The sequence below is a fragment of the Pan troglodytes genome, chromosome 4, assembly GCF_028858775.2.
Source record: "Pan troglodytes isolate AG18354 chromosome 4, NHGRI_mPanTro3-v2.0_pri, whole genome shotgun sequence".
NCBI lineage: Eukaryota > Metazoa > Chordata > Mammalia > Primates > Hominidae > Pan > Pan troglodytes.
The window spans coordinates 168,566,733-168,583,673 of record NC_072402.2 but is presented as its reverse complement, the minus strand read 5'-3'; the positions used below and the strand labels follow the sequence as shown (position 1 = coordinate 168,583,673).

The 16,941-nt window shown below is 34.6% G+C and overlaps 1 protein-coding gene across 9 annotated transcripts in view; it reads right to left on the bottom strand.

The window, feature by feature from the left end:
- The window catches only part of RANBP17 (RAN binding protein 17), a 442,116-nt gene that overhangs the window by 374,764 nt on the left and 50,411 nt on the right, over positions 1 to 16,941 (bottom strand). For 7 of the 9 annotated variants that reach the window (XR_010157416.1, XM_001152068.6, XM_054684768.2 and 4 more), the window contains 5 exons: positions 14,842 to 14,915; positions 12,769 to 12,888; positions 10,493 to 10,639; positions 9,739 to 9,911; positions 4,806 to 4,999 (listed from right to left, as the gene is read on the bottom strand). Coding sequence is in view for 8 of the 9 variants with exons in the window: in XM_001152068.6 (XP_001152068.2) it covers positions 4,806 to 4,999; positions 9,739 to 9,911; positions 10,493 to 10,639; positions 12,769 to 12,888; positions 14,842 to 14,915 (708 nt within the window). In the remaining variant the exon portion in view is untranslated. The remainder of the gene's footprint in view (positions 1 to 4,805; positions 5,000 to 9,738; positions 9,912 to 10,492; positions 10,640 to 12,768; positions 12,889 to 14,841; positions 14,916 to 16,941) is intronic. The other 2 variants (XM_054684769.2, XM_054684770.2) reach the window with 1 other exon arrangement.

Below are 16,941 nucleotides of genomic sequence, written 5' to 3'. Positions count from 1 at the left end.
CAGATAACATCATACTCAACAGTAAAATGCTCAATGCTTTCTATTTACAAACAGAAACAAGGCAAGAATGTCCCCTTCTTAACATTTTATTCAACACTGTACTGGAAGCCCTCAGTAGAATAAGGCAAGAAAAATAAACAAAAGGCATGGAGACTGGAAAGATGACGTAAAACTATCTTTATTTGCAGACAACATGATCACATAGACAATCCTAAGAATCTATGAAATAGTTATTAGAACTAATAAATTAAGCAAAGTTATAAGACACAAAGACAAAATTCAATTCTGGTTTAATAGAGTAGCAGAGAATAATCAGGAAATTTACAATAGCATCAAAAATACATAGGAATAAACTCAGTGAACAATTTCACTAACTGTACACTGAAAACAATAAAACATTGCAAAGAAAACTAAATGTTCATGAACTGCAGGCCTCAATGTTGTTAAGCTGGCCCAAACTGATGTATAGATTGAGGCAAACCCTGTCAAAATGCTAGCACCTACTTTGAAGAAACTGAGATGCTGATGCTAAAATTAATTAGTAAAGCCAAAAGACCTAGAATAGCCAAACGGTTTTGAAAAAAAAAAAAGGTTAAATAATTTGTATTACCTGATTTCAAGAATTATTAATGCTACAGTAATCAAGACAATATAGTATTAGCATAAGGATAAACATATATAGATCAGTGGTACAGAACAAAAAGTCCACTAATAGACTCTAGCATTTTATGGTCAACTGATTTTTGACCAAGGTGTCATAGTGATTCAATGGGGGAGAAAGATAGTCTTTTCTACAAATGGTGTTTTAGAACTGGAAAACTGTAAGCCTTGACCCTTAACTCACAACATTCACAAAAATGAACACCAAATGGATCACAGGCCTCAATATAATAGCTGAAACTATTAAACTTACAGAAATCATAGAACTCTTCATAGCATTAGGTTAGAAAAGACTTCATAAATATAAAAACCTCAAGCCATAAAGAAAAAAGTGAAAAAGTAGACCATCAAAATTAAAAATTTTCACCTTTGAAAAACAGTTAAGACAAACCATAGACTGGGAGAAAATATTTGTAAAACATATATGTGAAAAAGAGATTGTATACAGAATACAGAGCATATAAAGCACTCTTGCAATTCCCTAACACATACAAAAGAGCCAACAATCCAATTTAAAAATGGGCAACAGACTTTTCACAAAATAAGAAATACAAGTGGCAAAAAAGAATAGAAAAGATGCTTAACATCATTAATCATTAGGGAATGCAAATTATAACCACAATGAGATAACAATAGACACCCAGTAGAGTGCCTAAATAGATGGCAAATGATGGCAGGGATGCAGAGTAAGTGAAACTCTTATACAATGTTAATGGGAATGAAAAATGATACATCCACTTCATAAAACTGTTTAGTAGTATCTTACAACATTAAACATACATTTACCATATGACCCAGCACTCATCTTAGGTACCTATCCAAAAGAAATGAAAATTTCTTCTACATACAAAGACTTGTCTAAAAATGTTAATAACATCATTATTTGCAATAGCCAAAAACTCTTAAGTGTAATTCAACGTCCATCAGCTGGTGAATGGATAAACTATGGTAAGGCAATACTATGGAATACTATGCAACAACAAAAAGAAACAAAATATGCTCACCATATTTGAATCTCTAAAACATATGCAAAGAAAAAAAGGAAAAAGATATTTGCAACTCTGATCACACCCAAGGAGCTCACTTTCCTAACTGTAAAAAGCTCTTAAAACTCAAGGAGAAAAAAAGGACCAACAACCCAATAGAAAAATGGCAAAGGAAATGAATTGTTCATTTACAAAAAAAAAGGCCAAATGGCTCTTATGTAAATTTAAACAATGCACAACCTCACTGATAAGAAAAATGCAAAGTTAAATTATACTGAGAAACCATTTTTCACACATAGGATTGCCAAGAATTCCAAGAAATACCTAATGTAGATGACGGGCTGATGCGTGCAGCAAACCACCATGGCATGTGTATACCTATGTAACAAACCTGCACGTTCTGCACATGTATCCCAGAATTTAAAGTATAATAAAAATATATATATATTGTCCTGTGAAGGATACATGGAAACAATCTTATACATTTCTAGTGGACAAGTAAATGGTATAGTCCTTACAGAAAACAACTGGGCATCATTTGCAGAATTACAAATACATTAACCTTCCACTCAACGGCAATTTCACTAGGAGAAATTTATAAATTCATATATACATAAAATGACATGAACAAGGTTTATCTGTACAGGAATACTTTTAATAGGAAAAGACTAAATCACTCAATCATTGTCAACAGTGGATGGAATGGTTAAATTATGATATATTCAAAAAGTAAAATATTATGTATGTATCTACAAAAAATAAGAGTTCTCTCTATATTATGAAAATAGCTATAAAACACTAAATGAAAACAAGCAAGAAGTAGAGCAGTGAGTATGGTATGCTGTATTCTATGCAAATGAGGGAAGTAAGAATTTATATATTCATAACTCTTTGTATATGCATATAGAAACTTTGGAAAGACATGCAAAACTAAGAATAACTACTTGCTAGAGTGAAGAAAGGGAGGACAGAGTATAGCACTGGAACAGAACACATTTTAATTTTTTTTAATTTTTGCACAATGAAATACATTACCTCTTCAAAAAAAATTTTGTGAATTAATCAAAATCAAGTTTGATACGAAAATAAGAATAACACACTAAAATGATATGCAGCAGACAGGTCGCAAACTTGGAGTGATATTTACAATTCAAAAACCTAAATGATTAATGTCAAAATACATAAAAGACTCCTACAAATCAGTGAAAGAAAGCAATCCAGTGGTGAGGTGGAAATGAACAAAAGAGATGCACATACATTTCACTGATGATGACACAACAATCAATAAACATGAAATAATACTAAACTTATTAATCAGCAGAGTGAAAAGTAAAATACCTAGGAGGTATATTATTCTCAACTAGATCATCAAAAATGCAGGTATAATAATACGAGCTGCTGGCAAGAATCTAGGTCCAGGTCAGCAAACTACAGCCTATAAGACAGCCTCCTGTTTTTGTAAATAAAACTTTACTGAAACACAGACACGAGTATGGTCTATGGCTGCTTCCTGGCTACAAAGGCAGACTTGAGTAGTTGCGACGGAGACCTGAAACATTTACTATTTGGCACTTTAAGAAAAAGTCTGCCACTTCCTGATAGAGATTGATGGGAACATCTGAACACTATTGGTAGGATGTCAAATAGTACAAACACTTTGTAAAATAGTTTAACAGTACCTACTAAAGCTGAATATATAATGGATATCACAACAATTGTTAAGGAGCACTGATTTTATTAGCAAAAAACAGAAAACAAATACCTATTAACAAGAGAATGCACAAATAAACTGAGGTACATTCAAACAACGTAACAGTGCATGGCACTGAAAATGAAGGAACTATAGCTATATGCATCAGTATGAGCTGTCATAAATAAAATACTGAAAAATGATAATAAAGTTGTCAAAGAATAAATGCAGTATGATTCCATTTGTATAACGTTGAGAAATATGCAATATCATGTATTATTTTCGGAATGCATACACATGTGGTAATACTGAAGAAAAGGCATGAATTGATAAACACAAAATTCAAGATTGTTAAGTATTTTCTGTTGATAGGAAAGAGGACAGATTTGGAAAGAGGAACAAAGATGCTGCAAAGGTATTAGCAATGACCTATTCTTTAAGCAAGGTAATAGTGTTTGTGGTTACTGCTATTCTGTATGTCTCAATATATATAAATATCCTTTTATATGAATGATATTTAATAACCTTCAAAACTCTTCTAGAAGAATAAATCAATAATGAAGAGACTAAATGCTGCAAAAGTGTTAGTTGTCCTCATTTAATTTACAAATAAGATCCCATAAAAGAAAAAAAACACTGAAGTAGAGAAGATTATCTCACACTAGCCCCTCACCGGTACTGTGTGATTTAACGCAAGATGGACAGATAATAAAATGCATTTTTAAAAAACATTATTCAAATGTAAAGGATAATCTTCTAAGAATTTTTTTAAGTTAAAATGGGAAATCACTGGAAGTAAATTTAATGATGATCTCTTACTAAACTCACTTTCCAATACAAGATAAACAAATATGCAAAACAACTTCAGAATTACAAAGTGCTTTCTACTAGAAATTTCCATTCCTGTAGTGCATCTTAACAAGAAAATTGGAAAAATACATTTATTTTTCCTCCCTATGCTCCTGAAAGGACCTAAAAGGATATACAGAAATAAATACCTCCTCCATCAATAAAGGGTTAAAAACAAAATAAAGAAATTGAGGAATAAAAATATAGTAAAGCCATAACGAAGGCTAATACCTAAAAGCAAAATCACAATGATATATTATATACTTTTTATTGGCTGAAATTGGGTTGAGTTTGCAATCAAGTATAGCAAAGAAGAAAACACAACCAGTTAAGATAGTTATGTTCATAAACTATCTGCTCAAGGGCCATTATCAATTTTTCTTCATATTGATTCCAGAGAGAAGTATATCCTATGAATCTTATAGAGGAAAACTGAAAAAAAAAAAAATCAACCAACAAATTACCAATATACCCAGGAGGTTAATAAAATGAATGGTTTATTAGGGGACCAGGAATTGGGGAAAATACATAAAAATAACTTGCAGTAAAACTATTAAAGTGATTAATGATGTTACTTAATATTCAACATAATACTCAGTAGTCATATAAAGTTTACTGACCTTCCTGAATGGTGATGTCCACAGTTACACCAGAAGATGGATGCAGAAGTTTTTGGTAATTCTGTGCATTTTGGTCGAATAACTGCACAAGAAGAGCACATGTCTTTTCATATTCACATCTGCTGACCGTACACAACTGCTCCAACTGCTGAAACACAGTGGCAGTATCATCCAGTGGATCATCTAAGTGATCTCTGCAAACACAGAATAAGTTTGCAGACAACATTAGAATGTGAAGCACTTTTATTCACCACAAATAAACTTTATGTTAAATAAAAATTCTATAATAAAGGAATAAAAGACAGAGGCAGGAGGTTCACTTGGGGCCAGGAGTTTGAGACCAGCCAGGCCAACACAGCGAAATCCTGACTCTAAAAATACAAAAGTTAGCTGGGCATGGTGGCACACACCTGTAATCCCAGTTACGCAAGAGGCTGAGGTATGAGAATTGCTTGAACTTGGGAGGCGGAGGTTGCAGTGAGCTAAGATTGCGCCACTGCACTCCAGCTGGGGTGACAGGGCGAGACTCTGTCTCTAAAAAAAAAAGAAAAAAGAAAAGAAATAAAAAATAAAATAGAAATGCATTAGAAGGTAAAAAATAAAACTGTCTATATCTGAAGATGGCATGATTATGTAAACAGAAAATATTTTTAGAAACACAAAAATGCTACTCAAACTAATAGGTAAGTTTACTAAGGTCATAGCATACGAGGTCAATATACAAAATGACCTGTATTAGTAGATATTGGCAGTCAACGACTAGAAATTCAAATTTAAAAAACAGTATCATACAAAGGCAGTAGGAAACATAAAATATCAATTAAATCTACCTAAATGTAGGCAAGATCTGAAGGCTAAATACCATAAAATGTTTGATTAAAGAAAAATCAGAGAAGAGCTAAATAAACTAAAAGATAGACATGCTCAGAGACTAAGAGACTCAATATTGTTGAGATGTCAATTCTTTCCCCAAGTTAATCTATAGTTTCAATGCAATCCCAGTCAAAATCCCAGCAGAACTTCTTTGTAGAAACTAAGAAACTGATTCAAACATATACATGGAAAAGCAAAGAAAGTAGAATTGCCAAAACAATTTTGAAAGAGAAAAGCCACTTAAAGAACTCATACTATCTGGTTTCAAAGCTTATTATAAACCTAATCAAGACAGGGTACTGGTGAAAGAACAGACACATAGATTAATGAAGACAGAGTCCAGAAATAGAACTACATGTATGCGGTAAATTAATTTTTGACAAAAGTGTAAAAACAATTCAATGGAGAAAGGATAGTCTGTTACACAAATGATGTTGAAATAACTGGTCATCTATATGCCAAAAAAAAAAGAACTCTAGCCTTATGCCAGGTAATATACAAAAATTAGCCTGAAAGAGATCACAGACTAAAATGTAAATTCTAAGACAATAAAACTCTTAGAAGGGAAAATAAAAGAAAAATCTCTGTGACCTTGGATTAGTTTCTATAGGTATAACAACAAAAACATAATACATAAAAGAAAAAATAAAGCATTGGACTTAGTCAAAATTTAAAACTTCTGCTCTTCTAAGGACTCTGTTAAGAAAATGAAAAGGCAGAGGGCTTCCAAGATGGCCAAATAGGAACAGCTCTGGTCTGCAGCCCCCAGTGAGATCAATGTAGAAGATGGGTGATTTCTGCATTTCTAACTGAGGTGCCTGGTTCATCTCATTGGGACTGGTTCGACAGTGGGTGCAGCCCACGGAGGGCAAGCTGAAGCAGGGTAGGGCGTCGCCTCACCCAGGAAGTGCAAGGGGTCAGGGGATTTCCCTTTCCTAGCCAAGGGAAGCCGTGACAGACTGTATCTGGAGAAACAGTACACTTCTGACCAAATGCTGTGCTTTTCCCACAGTCGTAGCAACCTGCAGACCAGGCGATACCCTCCCGTGCCTGGCTCAGTGGGTCCCACGCCCACGGAGCCGTAACTCACTGCTAGTGCAGCAGTCTGAGATCAAACTGCGATGCTGCAGCTTGACAGGGGAAGGGGGGTCCGCCATTGCTGAGGCTTGAATAGCTCACAGTGTAAACAAAGCACAGACTGGGCAGAGCCCACCGCAGCTCAGCCTCTGTAGATTCCACCTCTCGGGGCAGGGCATAGCAGAACAAAAGGCAGCAGACAGCTTCTGCAGACTTAAACGCCCCTGTCTGACAGCTCTGAAGAAAGCAGTGGTTCTCTCAGCACAGCGTTCAAACTCCGAGAACGAACAGACCACCTCCTCAAGCGGGTCCCTGACCCCCATGTAGCCTGACTGGGAAACACCTCCCAGTAGGGGCTGACAGACACCTCAAACAGGCAGGTGACCCTCTGGGATGAAGCTTCCAGAGGAAGGATCAGGCAGCAATATTCGCTGTTATGTAGCCTCTGCTGTTGATACCAAGACAAACAGGGTCTGGAGTGGACCTCCAGCAAACTCCAACAGACCTGCAGCTGAGGGGTCTGTTAGAAGGAAAACTAACAAACAGAAAGGAATAGCATTGACATCAACAAAAAGGACATCTACACAGAAACCCCAACTGTAGGTCACCAACATCAAAGACCAAAGGTAGATAAAACCATAAAGATGGGGAGAAACTAGAGCAGAAAAGCTGAAAATTCCAAAAACCAGAGCACCTCTTTCTTCTCCTCCAAAGGATTGCAGCCCCTCACCAGCAAGGGAACAAAACTGGACGGAGACTGAGTTTGATGAGTTGACAGAAGTAGGCTTCAGAAGGTCGGTAATAACAAACTTCTCCAAGCTAAAGGAGCATATTCTAACCCAATGAAAGAAAGCTACGAACCTTGATAAAACATTCCATGCTCATGGATAGGAAGAATCAATATCATGAAAATGGCCATACTGCCCAAGGTAATTTATAGATTCAATGCCATCCCCATCAAGCTACCACTGACTTTCTTCACAGAATTGGAAAAAGCTACTTTAAAGTTCATATGGAACCAAAAAAGAGCCCATATAGCCAAGACAATCCTAAGCAAAAAGAACAAAGCTGGAGGCATCACACTACCTGACTTCAAACTATACTACAAGGCTACAGTAACCAAAACAGCATGGTACTGGTACCAAAACAGATATATAGACCAATGGAACAGAACAGAGGCCTCAGAAATAACACACATCTATAACCATCTGATCTTTGTCAAACCTGACAAAAACAAGCAATGGGGAAATTATTTCCTATTTAATAAACAGTGCTGGGAAAACTGACTAGCCATATATAGAAAGCTGAAACTGGATTCCTTCCTTACACCTTACACAAAAATTAACTCAAGATACATTAAAGACTTAAATGTAAGACCTAACACCATAAAAACCCTAGCAGAAAACCTAGTCAATACCATTCAGGACATAGGCATGGGCAAGGACTTCATGACTAAAACACCAAAAGCAAGGCCAACCAAAGCCAAAATTGACAAATGGGATCTAATTAAACTAAAGAGCTTCTGCACAGCAAAAGAAACCATCATCAGAGTGAACAGGCAACCTACAGAATGGGAGAAAATCTTTGCAATCTATCCATCTGACAAAACGCTAATACCCAGAATCTACAAAGAACTTAAACAAATTTACAAGAAAAAAACAACCCCATCAAAAAGTGGGCAAAGGATATACGTCTTAAAAGAAGACATTTATGCAGCCAACAGACATATGAAAAAATGCTCATCATCACTGGTCAGAGAAATGCAAATTAAGACCACAATGAGATACCATCTCATGCCAGTTAGAATGGTGATCATTAAAAAGTCAGGAAACAACAGATGCTGGAGAGGATGTGGAGAAACAGGAATGCTTTTACACTGTTGGTGGGAATGTAAATTAGTTCAACCATTGTAGAAGACAACGTGGCAAGACATTGTGCACATGTACCCTAGAACTTAAAGTATAATAAAAAGAAAGAAAATGAAAAGGCAAACAACACAGAAAATATTTGCAAATACATAACAGAAAGACTTGTGAAGAAAATATACAGACTGCTCAAATCTCAATATAAGAAAAAAAAAAAGAAAATATACAACCCAATTAAAAAATGGGAAATGGATTTGACTAGCAGACTAGCAATGAATACATATAGATGGTAAATAAGTGCATGAAAATATGCTCAACATTATGAGTCATTAAGGGAAAACCACAATGAGGTGGTACCACTACATACTTATTAGAATGAGTAAAATTTTTTCAAACTAACAGTATCAAGTGCTAGTGAGAACACAGAGCAATTGAGTCTTTCATACATTGTGAGCGGGAATGCAAAATGGTACAGCCACTTTGGAAAATAGTTTGGCAGCTTTTACGAAGTAAAATATATACTATATTTAACATGCAACCCAGGAATCCCACACCTAGCTATTTACCCAGGAGAAACAAAAACTTATGTTTGTACAAAATCTGTGCAGGAGTATTTGCATCAGTTTTATTTACAATGGCCAAAAACATAAACAACTCAAAAGTCCAGCAACAGGTGAATTGGTAAACAAACTGATATATCCACAAAATGGTATACTACTCAGCAATGAAAGTAAAGTACTAACACAACACAGAGGAATCTCTCAAATGCATTATGCTAAGTGGAAAAAAATCAGACTAAAAAGCTGCATACTGTATAATTTCATTTATACAACATTCTGGAAAAGACAAAAAAAAAATTACAGGTACACAAAACAGATCAGTAACTGCCAGAGATGAGGGTGAGGAGAGGGGCTGACTGAAAAAGGAGCCAAAAGAACTATCTGGATTGACGGAACTATTCTATATCTCAATTGTGATGGTAGTTATACAATTGTGTGCACTTGTCAGAAATCATACAACTGTACGCTAAAAGGGGTGAATTTTAAATTTATACCTTTATCTTAAAAAATTCCAAGTGTCAAAAGGAAATACAACAAAAACATTTAGTTTTTGAATACCTCACAACTATGGCAACAGAGTCCAACCGAGAAGTGATAAAGGCCTTCGTGATTTCTGGTGCATAAGTGTCTAATAGGTGGGGTTCAGTTGATTTCACAAAAGGAACAGATGCTACCATCCTTTGCCACAGAGTTAATAAATAATGAACACTGTTAGGAGCAAATTCCCAATGCTACAAAGAAATAAAGCAGAAGTTATTTAAAATATTACATCTTCCTACAATAAGAATTACAGAATAAAATTACTAAACATACATTTTTAAATTAACTTTTATTCTTACTATAAAACTAATGAACACATAATATAGCAAATTTATAAATGCAAAAAAGTATAAAGAAACCAACATCTCTATTATTTTACCACCCAGAGTAACATTAAAATATTACTCTACTTCCCTCTAATCATTCCATGAATATTTTTCACAGTTGACATCATGTGAAAAACATGGTTTTATAATCTCTCCCTTAAAATTATTTTAAAAACTTTTCTATAATATAATCTGTAAAAATTTTATTTCTTCACATAGATTTTATTATAGTTTCTCAAGCCATTATTCAATTATTAGATATTTAAGTAGCTTCTCAATTTTTGTTATATACATTTCAATGAACTTTTTTACCTAAAACCCTGCAATGAACATTTCCAGCAAAGTAATCAAATTAATAGATATTTTTCAAATACCCCCACCAACCCTTACCAAGAAGCTGTTTTAAAACTGGCTACAGTTTAACATAATTACATATTTTTACCTACCTGTAGGCTAGTAATGGTAAAATTAGCAATCAATCTAATAACTTCAGGATATTCCTTCACCATAACTAATTCTCCCAGCTGATAATTTGTCTTTAAACGAGCCAAAAATCGACAAAATTCATGATAATTACCTGGATCAGACAAACCCTAAATTATGAGACAAAAAGAAAGGCTTAAAAACAAGCCAACCTATGGACAATAAAATCAGTAAAACCCCAAAGCATCTTAAGTCTCCCAATTTTCATGAGTACTTAAAATACTCTGTGTCAACTGGGTAGTTAACAATGTAAAAAAATAGAGGGATTCTTGCTAGGTCTAGTTTTGTCATCAATGATTAATAACAAGGAATCCAAAGTAGAGGCCTTGGAAGAAGATCTGCATCACAATGACTAAATTATAATTTTGGGGAAGCTATTATAGTACACAAAAGTTGTGTGTGTGTGTGTGTGTGTATGTGTGTGTACTGTGGTTTAAACAGAAGTCAACAAAGGACCTGGAAAATACTTAAGATTAAAAGTAAACTCTAGGAAAGAACAATACTCACCAGACTGAAATGGTACATATGAGCACACAAATAACAGAAATTTTCTTAATTAAACAAATGTTTATTGAGTATCTACAGGCACTGTACCCTCAAGCAACTCCGTGTCTCTCCATGTCTCTAGACAGTCATTCAAACAAATTACGCAATGTAAGGAATAAAGTTGAGCAAATAACTAAAGTTGAGCAAAAACAAAATTCACCCAGGTAAATTTTGGAGGAGTATAGATTAAAAGGAAGTAACAAAAAAGGTCTGCCCAGTTGTCTGTAAGCTCCTTGAAAACAGTTTTAGTATGCACCGTAGCTGGGATGAAACAGAATTCAAAAAGTATCTTTGTAAAACTGAAAGTCTCTAAGCAATTTCATTCATAGGAGCTCCATGAAATATATAGAAAACAGTACCTATTAAAGACAAATAACCAAAAAAAGTTTGTAATCATAGATCTTTAAAACATGTTTGTGATTCTAAAACAATCTAATATTCATATCAACTTTTACAGCCATGAAACATTAACGTAAGGATGTTGGAAAATCATTTAAGAGAAATTATCAGGAATTAGCATATTATCTTCCACCTATTGGTTGATGATAGTGAGTTAAACAACTAAACATTTTAAAGTATATTGGTAAAATCCTCTTTATCAGCAAAACAGAAAATTTCACAACTATACTAACATTGAAAAGATAAAATAAATGCATAACCCATAAAATACTTCTGAGAATATGCAAAAACAATTGCTTTTTGTAGAACATTCTTACTGAAGATATTATATGTCACCCCCCAAAATTTATTAATAAACAAGAGAATGAGATAAACCTCCTTAAATCATTTAACCTTTAAAAATCTGTATTTTACAGATATTTTAAACCAAAATCAAAAAGTAAAACAAAATATTTTATGTAAGCACCCAAAATTACTCAATAGCAGCTTTGCAATTCTCTGAAATGAATATTGGCAATGAAGCTCTAAAGTTAATGCAGAAAAAATTTTAAAATCTACAAACTCTTACTTGTCCACAAGAGGGCAAGAAAACATAATTTCATAATTTAAGGCCACTTGCTCCAATATTAACATTCAGATTTATATTATGTCTTCTAGTTCATAGGGTGGACATACTGAATTAATCACTTCAGTAGTTTAAGAGCAAGCAAAGAAATGTAATACAATGGTAAAAGACAGAAGCATAGTAAGATAGATAATCTCTAGTCATATTTGCCTAAAAGAAAAAAATAAAAGAAACACAGAAGTCAGCCATGGAAACATCCATTTTTAAAAACTACCCATCTCCACCACAAATGAGATCTAAGGGCTGAGCATGGTGGCTCATGCCTGTAATCCCAGCACTTTGGGAGGCCGAGGCAGGTGGATCATTTGAGGTCAGGAGTTGGAGACCAGCCTGCCCAACATGGTGAAACCCCATCTCCACTAAAAATACAAAAATTAGCAGAGGTGGTGGGTGCAAGCCTGTAATCCCAGCTACTCAAGAGGCTGAGGCAGAAGAATCACTCGAACCCGGGAGGTAGAGGTTGCAGTGAGCCAAGATTGCACCACTGCACTCCAGCCTGGGCAACAGAGCAAGACTTGATCTCAAAAAAAAAAAAAGCTCTAAGGAAGATAAATATGATACTAAATGTTTTCTTCCAGAATCATAATAAATTCATGATGAGTTTATTATGTGCCTTTAGCTGAAAAACTGTATCTCTATATGCTAAGTATTAAATTACTTCATAAATACCTGAGGGTTTTCAAGTATCCTTTTTACTCCCTTAATTAAATTACCAAGGTACTTGGCACGTTCAGGACTGTTAAATAAGGACCTTCTTGTCGAAGCAAACTGAACTAAACATGAAAGTGCCTAAAAAATACCAAAAAAATTTCATTTCAATTTTCAAAGTAACTGTGGCCACATGTAAGGAATACTAGTCTTTACATTTAAAATGAATTTAATTTTAATGCATTATAGAATATAATGCATTATAATGCAATATGAAAAGCATTATGGAACACAAAATTAATAAAAGCTAAATATCATCAACCACTCCCACCACCCACAATCCTTCTACCCCATCATAAAAATTCCTATTTGTATGTATTCCCCTCTAATGTTTTTTCATTAACAAAATCAGCCAGTTCAAGGCCTGTACATGCTATACATTTAATAGGCTCTCAATTGCTTATGATATCTAGTTCCATTTTCTAATGAATCAGGTTTTCTACCAAAAAGAAAATATGGTTTTGTGGTACAGTATGTTTGGGAAATAGTGCACATTATATACTGTGGTATCCTGTTGAGGGGGGGCAGGGGGAACCTGTAATGTAATCCAGCATATTCCAAATTTAATTGGTCAAGGAATATTTTATACCATCCATTAGCATCTTAAAAATGGTCTGAAAATGGTGCTGGAAAAGGTAGGTACTTTATGGTGAGAAAAGAGACAAAAATCAAATGACGCCCTTTTTAGATGTGCTCCAGTTTGCCACAGCCCCTACCATGGGAACCTAAAACCCAAATTAAAAACAAAAACAAAAACAAAAAACTCCTTAGGAAACTCAGAAGTACAAGTATAGGAACCACTAGCGTACTAAAAACACCTGGGGTTGGGGGCAAAAAAGACCTGTGTTTCAATCTCAATGCCAATATTTTCTTTGTTGCCCTGGGGGAAGTCACTTAGTCAATCTGGGTCTGTTTTCTGTTTTTCTGGGTCTACATAGTAGAGATTTTATCATTTACCTTTCAGGGCCACTTTGAGGATTAAGTGAGATAAGTATCATACAATAAATAGGACACGTCCAATAAATGTTCATTACTATCTCTCAAAGCAGTTGTTTTCTACTTTATTTTTTAAGCACTAGTACCTTTTTTGTTTTATCCCAAAACATAATTACATGAAACCATGGTTTTTACACAATTAAAAGCAAGACTGTTGCGACTGAAAGACAGAAGGCTGTGGCCCCAACTGGAAACATGAGGTACCCTGAGAAACCCAGTTTAAAAAGCACTACCTTAAACTCTAGATTCAAGAAAAGACATGTTTTTTTAAAAAGGACATTTCTGTGAATGCTTTCCTCCCTTTTAGGCAAAAAGATACCTAAACAAACACATCACTGATATATACTTTAAATATGCAATATGTTTTTCAGAAAATGGCAATATTAGAACTCCCCAGCTTTACAAGTTTAAACTTAAACTTACAATTTTTAATAACCTTGACAGATTTGTTTTAGGCTCCGCAAAGATGAAGCTGAGAGTCTCAAAGTTCTATACAACTACAGAGTATCAAGAACTTTTTAAGCATGCAATAGAATTTACACTGATTCAAAAAATAAATAAATAACTGGCTTGATGAACACAATTCAAGTGAGTAGATCCCCTTCATTTCTTATTCAGAGATCTGAAGGGGACAGCCTGTCAAACCTAAGACATGGAGCCAGGCAAGGTTGAGGAAGAGTTAGAGAAGGGTAGTAGAAGGGAAAGTCCTTGTGTGGTGGTCAGCTGCTGGACTTAGGCCCCATGGGAACTGAGTAGGAAAAAAATATGTATTTAGGGATTGGTAGGTTGTCCTGGCTCTGGGCAAGAGCTAAATCAACAGTTACTGGTTCTGGGCTCACCCATGAAATAAAATCTAATGTTGACAAAACAAACAAAATTTGACAAATAGTTTAAGCAGTATACATCCCAGAAAATATAAGAACTTATTGTGAAAAGTAAACTCAATTGAATATATAAACAGAATTTTTGAAGTAAATATATACCACCCCTTAATTACACAGGTATTTTTTAACAAAATAACGAATGACTTTTACTTACTAACTGAGATAGTAGTGGTGGAAGTGAATGATACAAATTGAAGAAAAGATCCAATGTTTCTGGTTCCAGGAAAACTAGGAAAAAAAATTATTTTCTAACACCATTACTTTCAATTCAGTGATCTTAACAAAGTAAGACAATATCACACAAACTGAGAAATCCAAGGCCTCTGCATGTGGCCATTCCTTCCAGTTAGGCCTATTTTTAATTCCTAGCTATTTTCCTTTGAAAGATGAAATAATACAGAGAGAAATTAACTAGCCAGGCTCTTCCTCATGTAGCACTTCCTCTATGTAGCACTACAGTTTGAACTGGGAGAATCTTCTTACTATTTTCATTTGTATTCAAGTAATATAAACATTGAGAATTCAAACAGTATCAAAAAGTAAACAGTACTAAAAAGCTTACAATAAAAAAAAAACTGTACCCTATCCCATTCCAACTGCTTTTCAACTCCTTTAGCTATAGTTACATTCATGTTTCCAAATAATAGCCTATACTATTTCTTCATTTGATTGTTTTACTTTAGACATCAACTGCATTCCTATTACAGTGTGTAACGCTTTAGCTGTCTAATCATGAATGCCACAACCCTACCACCCCTACCACTCTCTCCACAATCAATCCTCTCAAAAACCCATCCACTATTATCACAATTTGTGATTAAATCAATTCTATGTGTTTACATTTATTATGACTACGTAAATAATATTAACGGCTGAGCTGTAATTACATCACATTTCTAATACTCGCTGGACTTAATCATACCATCTTTTCTGTGCTTAGTTGTGTATCTGTCACTAATTCTCTCCAAATGCTCTGAGAGATTGGCACAATGTTCTTCATAACATGTTCCACACCATCAATAGCATCAAATAACCCATCATTTGCATTCACCCACCCCTACCTCCCAGAGCCTTCAACTTGAACTGGTTGCTCCTTAACTTTGTTATACAACTGTAGCCTTTCTATGTCTTTCACTGTCATCTTGTGTTGAAGTGCCCATTTCCCAAATTCCATTATCTTCCACTTTCTTTGCCTGTACATCAAGTAGCTTCCTTAGAGCAAGTACATAAGGGATAAATTTTGGAAGGACTCGCATATCTGAAAATGTCTTTATTCTATCTTAGATTTGATAAGTTTGGTCTAGTTTGGAAACAACTTTCCCTCAGAAGCCTGAAGATACTTCTCTATTGTTTTCTAGCTTTCAGTGCTGCTGTTGAGAAGTCTAATACCTTCTTGACCCCAATCCTTTGTAGGAGGAGACTTACTTTTTTCTTTCTGGTAAGTTTTAGAATTTTTTTCTTTATCCTTACTATTCTAAAATGTCATGATTATAAAGCTTAGTGAATATCTTTTTTCATTCATTATGCTGGGAACTTGGTGGGATCTTTCAATCCAAAAATGCATACCCTTCAGAGCTCAGAACATTTTGGGGTACTATCTGTTTGCAAATTTCCTTCTTTCTCCATCCTCTCTTTCTAGAACTCCTAACCGTCACACCTCCTTAATTTCATCTTTTAGTTTTCTTGGTTTTTTTTCCTCCTATCAAACATCTCCTTGCTTTTTTGTTCTACATTCTAGGAGATTGGGTTAACTTTGTCTTACAACTTTTCCACTGGATGTTTTATTTTGACAACTGTCCTGTAAATTTGGAACATTCTCTGAACAATATCCTGTCCTTGTTTCAGGGATGCATTATCTCATCATCTCTCTGGGCATATTCTTTATATCTTTCTGAAGTTTATTTCTACTTTCACCTTGTCTCTGTTGCTATTAACTACCCTCCATTTTAAAATTAAACTTTCTGAGATAATTGTAGATTCACATGCAGTTGCAAAAAATAATACAGAAAGACCCCGTGAACTCCTACCCATTTTCCTACAATGGTATTTTCATGCAAAACTACAGTATAATATCTCAACGAGGAAACTCACATTGATAAAATCCACAATCTTATTCAGATTTCCCAGTTTTACATGTACTAATGTGTGTGTAGATGTGTGTTTTCAGTCTGTGAAATTTTTTATTACATGTATTGGTTCATGTTTCCATCACCACAGTCAAGACACAGAACACAAAGTCCCCCTTTGTTGTTGT